The sequence below is a fragment of the Dermacentor andersoni genome, chromosome 2, assembly GCF_023375885.2.
Source record: "Dermacentor andersoni chromosome 2, qqDerAnde1_hic_scaffold, whole genome shotgun sequence".
Taxonomy (NCBI): Eukaryota; Metazoa; Arthropoda; class Arachnida; order Ixodida; family Ixodidae; genus Dermacentor; species Dermacentor andersoni.
Window position 1 is genome coordinate 33,734,910 of NC_092815.1, and position 9,172 is coordinate 33,744,081.

The 9,172-nt window shown below is 43.6% G+C and overlaps 1 protein-coding gene across 1 annotated transcript in view; it reads right to left on the reverse strand.

The window, feature by feature from the left end:
• Positions 1-7,746, reverse strand: part of LOC126542479 (uncharacterized) — a 46,066-nt gene extending 38,320 nt beyond the window's left edge. Inside the window, exon 1 of the mRNA XM_050189565.3 lies at positions 7,292-7,746. Coding sequence (XP_050045522.2) covers positions 7,292-7,732 — 441 coding nt within the window. The 5' untranslated portion in view covers positions 7,733-7,746. The remainder of the gene's footprint in view (positions 1-7,291) is intronic.
• Between the last annotated feature and the right edge of the window lie 1,426 nt (positions 7,747-9,172).

Sequence of the window (9,172 nt, forward strand, 5' to 3'; positions counted from 1 at the left end):
CCTCAGTGTAGGCTACGTTTCACCTCTATCGACCGTGCAAGTGCACACTGATGTATTATAGTCTTGTATCGCTAATATAGTTCCTAATAAGAACCAAACGTCCTCCCATTTTTCCGCACCCTTAACACTCATGAATATATAATCATTGCCGGCCGACTGTGGCGCTTGACTTAAGTTGACCGTCACATAAGTTCTCACATCACTAACGTGATATATATGACGCATTCGAATACAGGGCGCGCTACAAATACTGTCACGAGGTTTATGCCTAATGTTCTCGTTGAGAATAAAAACCTTTCAGGAAATATTTTGTAGGGCACTTACCCGATACGTTAGGAATGCCACACAAAACATTTTATTCAATATCTCCACTCGTGGCCTTGTTCACGGCCATTAAACATTCTGGGCACAATTCATTCGCGACAAGAAAAATTTCGCTCCATGCTCCCTCCAGCGATGCTTTAATGGTTGCCATTCTGGTGTGCCGATGGATGTGAAACTGCTTTTCAAAAATATCGTGTACACGGAACTTCACTGAGCTTCAATCAGGTAGCTCGTCGACCACTCTTCAGCTGTATTGAAATGGGGCGTGAAAGTGCGACACCATTTCTGTGGTGTTCATTTGCCTTATGATTGTTGGGTTGAGACGCCGTCCTGCTGCAGTGCAAGACTACTCATCCAAGTGGGACTAGGATCAGGGCAGTGATAGAGGCTTTGAAAATCTTTAAGGAATGTCTCAGTGTATATCTTTGCACAACATGCCCCGCCCCCTCCCCCCCACAAAAAAAAAAGAAACAAAAGGAATGTGGTGAGTGGTGGCTACCCCAGCTCAAACCACGATAGACGCCGGATGTGGGCTCAAAAGAACTGTCTAGCTGGCTGCATTAGCAAGCTCGAACTTCGGAGCAAACAGACGAGACTTCCGAGTGTTGTGACGCACCTCTAGCGTAAAAATGCTTTCACCAGTAAAGACAGTCGGCAAGTCTCCTCATACGTGGCTCGTGTCCAGAGCAGCCGGAATTTTTCCCATCTTCTCTTTCTCTGCACGGTCCGTCAGTCATGTCTCCTCTGGAGCTTGCAGGGGAACATCTTGATGTTCCTTCGCACGGCTCTTGTCATTGTTGTCGTCGACATATTCAGCACCAAGGACATCCTTCTGATGCCTCTCCGTTGATGGAGTTGAGTTCTCTTCCTCACAATTTTCTTAAGGCCATAATTGACCACAGAGACAGTACGACCTCTGCGGGAAAAATCCTTTAGTGTTTGACATGCTTGAGAGCCCAGTGGACAATCTTGCGGTGAATGTTTAGAATTATGGCGACCTCGGAAGCAACATGTCGGGCCTAACTCAGTGACAAGATTGCGGGTTGATATGGTCTATAGGGTGCCATTTAGGAGAAAAATGAAGAAACCAGCATAAAACACGGTCAAAATGCAGAAGAATAATGGTAAGATTGTTCGAAGAAACGATGTGGAGAAATGTTAAAAAATAAGAGGCACAATTATTGCCGAGAGCTCATGGCACTAATAGTGGGGCACCTTGTTATACAAAGCGATATAAACGCGCGAAAATAGCCAGCCCAGGCTTTTTCGGTAGTTACGAATGGCGCCCCCTCAGAATATTCCGACAGCTGCGGAACAAGAAAAAAATAAATGAGCCCAAAATACGGAGACGCCCTAATCTGTAAATTAAGTCACCTGCACATAGCATATTCCATGTGCTGCCTTTCAATGTATTGTTCTCCAAATCTAAGGATATATATATCACAACACACCAAGACCCCGACTTAAATCGTCCCTGACTACATTAGACCGCATACCTTTCAGTTTAAAGAAACTTTTGGGTCCTTGGACAACAACGGCCTTGCAGAAGAGCGCCTTGAAAGCATTAAAACTTTTCTCATGACAGCGGCATTGTTGGCCGTTATTAACGCTTTTAATGTTCCTTTCATTTCAATGTCGCTGTATTATATATATGTTTGTGCATCATTTTATGTTGATTGCTCTGTTGTGACTATATGTGATAAGACATTTACACGATGTATGTTCCACCCGCTGACTAGAGACTGTATTATTGGGCCACAGTATCATTTGTAGTTTTGAGACTTTCTTCTACAGACGTGTGTAGTCATTTAACTTGTACATTGTATGTGCGATGTGTTTCTTGCGTCATAAGGCTACTGTAAAAACGTTCCGTGACAAGTTCTGGTGTTTTTGTGAAATGTTGTCTGATATGTAATCTTGAACCCTGTATGTTGTAGGCTAGACCCATTCAAGAACTAGGGAGTAGCCGGAGCCTAAAATTGTGCGTCAACGTCTCCTTATATCATATCAATAAAAAAATTCCGCTTGTATAGACAGACGTCAGGGTGCGTTCAGGGGCCATATAACGTGAAACTATTCAAACCTCTTTCTATTCCACTCTACTGACGTCAAGTTTACGTAACCGCCGACGCAAACATCGGGCAGTGACCTGCAGCGCTGTCTGAACAGCCCAATCAAGCACTGTCCTCCATTATAGGAGGTCACTTTTGTTTGCTTTCAAAACGAATAACATTGGCTACATTGAGCGCTTTTTCATATCTAATTGGTTGAACAGAGGCGAGGAGCACGCTCAAGTGGAGAGAGCTTCGATGGGGACGAGCCAGCGCAGTGAAAATCGATAATCGGATGAGGAGGGTGATGCCGACGCCTGCGATGGGTCCGCTTCCCCTTACTAGATTGCGGTGGCTGGTCGAAAATCACGGCGGCATGCAACGGAAGGTTAAGAATGCCGCTAGAACAGATCCACAGCAATGAATAGCTGGCAGAGCGATGTCGTATACGTGCCGGAAGGGCTTGATAACGTTATACTGCCATGCGAAAAGCTTTATTATGCACAAATAAATTCATGCTCTCCGGTAGGTGCGAGTAGTCAGTGCCTGAGGAATTAGCGGGCAGCCATCTTCTATTCCTTTCGGAAGTGAGCAGTCTCCGGCTATTGAGAGAAAGAAATTCAATTTTGTTCCGCTTATTAATGTACCTTTAACACATATACGTCATATTGATGAGGTTATCAGTTGTCGCAGTCTTGTGACGTCGCGTGACAGATAGGCGAAGTGGGCGCAGCCGGAAAATTTTTGACCAATGGCAGATGGCTAATGGCGAAAAGGCGTTGAATTAGAAATAACTATTTGTCCTTTGTTCGATCTATCTTTGTATAATCAGTGTCTACACGTCATATCAGATGGGGAGCTATCGTGGTTTTCATGACGTTGCGTTACAGGTAGGTGAAGTGGGGGTGGCCTGAAAATTTTTGGACCAATCGTGGAGGGCTGATTGCAAAATTAGAATAGAAAATTTTGGCTCAACTTTACGTTATGCGCCCCTGCCTACTTTTTTTACTCTTGGCGCACATTTTTATTGCAAGCGAACTCTTTTTTCATCTTGAGTCCTAATCTTATCAGAACAATAATCAGCATACTCCTATCTGTTTTCAGCGATCCTGTCACAGGATCGCAGTTTTCTTTCTAGGATCTCCCCCATTTTCTTCTATTCCATAGAGGAATTATTTCTTAAGCTGTGACTTAAGCTGCGTAAGTATCCCAGCCGTGCATATATAAAGAAAGAACACTTCTCAGGTCCTCCTTTAATTTTTCGCTGCTGAGTTTCAAATTGGGAATTAATGGCCTTCGACGTCATGCATGCATGCGACAGCTCGCATGAGCAGCGGGAAGAGGGATTGCGCTTATAGAATATTTATAGTGACCAGTCTGGCTTAAATAGGCTGGGCATTTTAGATGACTATTTAATTCAAATCAAGTTTCTTTCATTGCTTCAGGGATAGAGCTTAACGGCCCGTGATAAATTTATAAAATTTGACTGCACTAACAGTGCCCCGCACATTTTAATATAATGATATCATGTTCTTATGACACGATCCTTTCTACAATTTGTACAGCGACCATTTCCACAGTATTCAGACATTGTACAAAGACGGGTCTGAGATTAAAGCCTTACTTCTGGTATTAGCGACGATTAGTCGAGACGCATTGAACACGAAAAATAATAGCGAAAGAAAAATTGCTCGTAAAGAGCCAAGTCCTTTCGCTACAACTGCTGCCGATCAACAGAAATTTTATCACAGGTGCAGAAGCAATGACTAACTGATTTTAGTCAAGGGCTCAATGAAAGTTGATTGCTTCAGTTATTATGGCTAAACTGAAACAGTCTGGGGCCGTTTCCTCATCTGATATGTTACCACAAACCCAGTCAATGTCATGTGTGCAATCATAGGATCAACAGGAATCTGCCAGGAGTTTTTCCACAATGACTATCGCAGGTATCTTTATGGAAACAAAACCGGTACTTGTTTTGCCCACGTAAAAAAAAAAAACGCATACGCTTTAAAAAAAAGAAAAGAAAAAGCTGCTTGTACCTTTACCTCTAGGTCGATGAGTACAGTCCTACTGGCTCTCCATACAAACCTCACGACTGATAAGCTTTAATTTCGGGGAGTAAAAGCAATAAGAAATATATTTTTACTGATTCAGTTAGTTCATCTCATTATCCTAGCAGTGGCGCTTACTCGTAATAGAAAGAGGATATTATTACAGGAAAAATTGGGAATATGTTGGCGGAACTGGTTAGTCAGAGTGGGAAAAAATATGTAGCAGAAAAATGGCTCAAATTGCTTTTGCTTTTTACAAGACCCCATAACGCGTACTTGCGTACACGTTATTGGGGCTCGTTACTTATTTATGCAGTGCTTGACTTTATCTGAAAATTGTAGATGTGTATGTTAGAAATGTACATATGTCAGAAAATGCTGTATCTCGGCGCAGATATCCTATCGCTTATTGTAGAACAAGCAGAAAATTACTCTCAGTGCGACACTAGTGAATGATATTTTGCTCCGCTACAGCAGCCTGCTCAAAGGCGGTGAGAACAATATTCAAGTGATTTCCCTCATTTATTCTCGCCTAATTCCATTCCTTTGCATTGAACGAAGAAAGAGGACAGACCTTACGGAGACACTAAAGAGCGAAGTAATTTGTGCTTTATTGGTGGGGCCCTGCACCACTTTTTATTGAAGTGGAGAAATGCAGTTGAAGGTAAAATAGGCTATTTCAGAAATACTTTGCCGCAAAAAGTACATCAATGCGTTCAGCAGAAGCGAAGTTATTGGCAATCAAATACCCCCTTCGCGGTGCTTGCGCTCCTTCTTCAATGCCTTGCACTGCGAAGGCTACGGTGCAGTGGGGCGTACCCACAATGCTCCACCTACTGAAAGTCACCGTGGCGCGTAGTTCAAATTTGATTTTGGATGGTAACGTAGATACCACTACTTTCCATTTTGGCGCCTACGATGCGCCAAACGTAAAGCCCAACGTAAGCCAAACGCGTTTGTCCTTAGCGAGCCGCAGTGCGGTTAGCCAGTGGACTCGTCGTGGCAATCCGCGGCGGCCGCAGTATCTGCATAGCATGCCGCCGCTACAGGCAACTGTTGTGCGCATGCGAGTGCTTCCATTGTGCACGACATGGCTTGAGTGCATGGTCGCGCTTATACGCTCGTCTGACCATGCTACGTGGTGCGGACTAGTTTATCCTTCACCAGATTTACCGACGGACAGTAGCCACGTCCAACTTGCGCATTTTGAAGCGCTTTCAATAAGTTTGCCAATACGTCCATCCAGGAGCGGGAAGCAGTGAGCACGCGCTGGCAAGCTAGTGTGTCGTGTGACCTTAAGTTTCGCGCGCCTCGAGGCAAGCTAAGTGTTCAAAACAAGTCGAAATTAGCGAGACCCTACGGCTACGAGATCGGTAAGCTGGGTGGCCAAACTTTAATTGCTTCGCGGGCAGCCGCTTCTGAGCGTGAGCAGACGATAGTCGGCTACTAACGGAAGTACGTAATTATTATTGAAATTTGAAAGCAGATTTTCGCTAACTGCAGTCTGTTTATTAGACTTCGTCAATAAATACATAATAGTGACAGTAGGAAGAAGTGCAGTTGATCCAAACTCCCTTCTTGATTGACGTCAGCTGTTGGCTAATTGCAGGCGCGTATGAGAATCCGCTATATTACTAAATAAAGCGTCTAGAAAAATTGAGGAGCAAGCTGCTGTTGAATAGAGAGTGTTAGAGACAAAGGTTACTTGGCGCGCCGCTTGCGAGTTCAGGCACCGCGCATGACTGCAAAACTTGGCCGAGAGGCTCATAGCAACGTCAGCTATCCGCAGACTATGCCTTTTCGTCAAGCCCGAGGAGTGGTCTAGGACCTTTTTGACAAAACTTAGATACGCGACATGACACTAAAGTATCGGTGCGGGGATTTCGGTACGACATTCAATAAAATTGAACTGAGACGTTTATTATCTCTTCTAATAAGCAACATATTACCCTGAAATAGAATACTTTAGTGGTATGAAATTATTTAGTGTCTGTATTTAGTGTCGTTTTAGTAATAAACGACAAACACGAGCTCCTCTGCTCATGTTCATCTCAGAATGAGTTACATTTTATATTACTAATGAACAAATGAATTTCAAAAAGAAATTAAAGGGAGCCTCCATGAACGGCAACTGTCCAAGCTATGCGTGTACCAATATATGGCAGTCGGCGTGGTAGGGAATGTATTATGTATGGTAATGATGTGTGTAGAGGTTATACTGATGTAGCACCCGTGATTTACTTATATATGCGCAAGGAGCACGAGCAGAGAGATGCACCTTTTTACATTGCCGAACATACACATTCCTCACCACGCCGGCAGTCATAAAATGTTACATGCATGTCCGACAGTTCTCGTGCGGAGATGTTCCGCTTAGTTTGTTTACGCGATTCCCAGCGCGGCAAAACCAACGAGTTAATGCTGTCACAGGCAGTGGAGGGGAGATGGCAGCGCGTGCATGCGTAATTAATGCACGAGTGGCGCATACTCTCGTTTATGTCTTCTTTAGCCACTTGCCATTCTCACTGGTCGAGTCTTTTAGCAGGGCGCCCCATGATGCTTGCTGTACCCCTTTTAGTATAGGCTTAGGCATTTCTGACCTCGCTCTAACGCGTTCTTTCAACGTATGGGGGTTTGGGGAACGGCGAAAACGGACAGTCTCACACCATGTTCGCGCCAGCACGCCTACTGTTCTCGCGGACAATGAGCGTTTGCCGTTGTCCTCCGGATGGCAGCTATTAAACTCGCACACATGGGCTTAAACTGTGCATTTTTGCCCTGTATTGGGAAATAGGTTTTCCGGCTTCATATGACATTTTTTCACCGACCTACCATGTAATGCCACGCATTGAAAGTGCTCACCTCAGCTCCTTCAGTTACATGGCTTGGCTTCGTCTTTGTTTCTCTCTGGGCGATTGAGCTGGCGGGTGTTGGGTGCATCGATTGCTTGTCGTCGGGCCCAGCGAAGGATTTCTCGGACGATGGGCGTTTCAAGCAGCTGCGTGGAGGCTGTAGTTGCTGATCTTGTCGCTGTTCTTGCTGCTGTTGCTGGGCCTTTTGCTGAGGCTGCTGCTGAGGCTGCTGCTGAGGCTGCTGCTGAGGCTGCTGCTGTGGCTGTTGCTGCAGTTGATGATCTACCTGCTGTCGCTGAGGTAGTTCATGTTGTTGCTGAGGCCGTTGTTTTTGTTGATGCTTCCTTTGCTGATGCTGTTGTTGCTGCTCCAGTGGAGGCTTCTCGGCCAGTTCTGTTTGGTCGGCTGTGGCTGCTCGCTTGCCCACAGAACCCTTGCTGCTGGAGGCCATATCTTATCTGTATTCTGTACCTGAGGAAGACAAGAAGAAGAAAAAGGAAAACTACAGTGGTCCCTTTGCACCAACATTTTGCATCCTTGCCAGCTTGTGATGTCAACACAAAATAAATAGTCTGACGACATTGCAGCAAGATGCGTGTTTTGATATACTGAAGAATCTCGCCTATAGAGCGCTCGAATTCTCTATATAGTCTCATGGTATCTGTACTAACGATACCGCACGTTCACGGTCAATGGAAGCTTCTAGGAATTATATCTATGTGCTCCGCAGTTAAGTTTTCAGGTTACAGATCCACAACACGTTATAAAACGCTATGTTAACCTGCATTCGATTTACTGACTTGACATCAGTGGTAAACAGTCACATTGGTATGTGATCAATAACAAAACAATAAAAAAGAGTGCATTTCGGGTAAAGGAGTCTCGCCAAAAAAGAAAATTATGGATAAGCATAACGAGTGTAACAACACTGATTGGCCGCAACGTTGGGTTAAACTTCGGTTACACGGAAAGCTTCTTGTGAGCTCCGGTTAAGCGGAATTTGAGCCGAAACTACCGCCTACATATTGACCATTTTAGCCCACGTCAAAGAGAAACAGAGCATCAAACACGTCAAATGCTGTTGCTAAACAGTTCCGCAAATGAAATAATAGTAATAATAATAATAATAGTAATAATAATAATAACAGTAATAATAATAATAATAATAATAATAATAATAATAGTAATAGTAATAATAATAATAATAATAATAATAATAATCTTTATTCCACTCATGAAGTGAGAGAGTGCGGGAAAGAACGCTGACAAGTCAGGTTGACTAGTTCCCAGCTCCCCGGAGTAGAAAATACAAGCAGAACACTTTTGTAATGGCAACATAAAAACCACAAACTAATAGTAATAGTAATAGTGATGCAGCAATAACTTGTCCACAACAGTGAGAATAAGTAACTCTAGAAATAAAAGGTTTGTTAACTGCGTGATAGACCAATGTTAAAGAAAACGTACAAACATGAAAAAAAAAACTGCAAGTAAGAAGCGCTACATAATGAAGAAAAAGACAAAGAATAAAATGGTACACATTTGTGTAGTGTGAAACAGTACATTGGTACTTTGTAATGCGTATAGCGTACATGCGCAGAGATGAAAAACCATATGAAATTCTGTCATGAGAAAGGAGTTTTGACACAGAAGAACAATTTCAGTTTCTGGTTCGATGCTGTTTCGGGAGTGAATCTGTTGTTATGGCAGAAATTTAACAGATGCGGCAGCGTTCTGTTTACCATTTGTTGTCCGTATCTGGCTCTGCACGTTTTCATTAGCCATGGCTGTGTGTTTCGATTCTCATAAGGTGCGGACCATTTAGAAAGCGATGCTAACCGTAGTAGGGAATAGCTGTTATTTTTTACTTCAAGCTTATAACGTGAACACA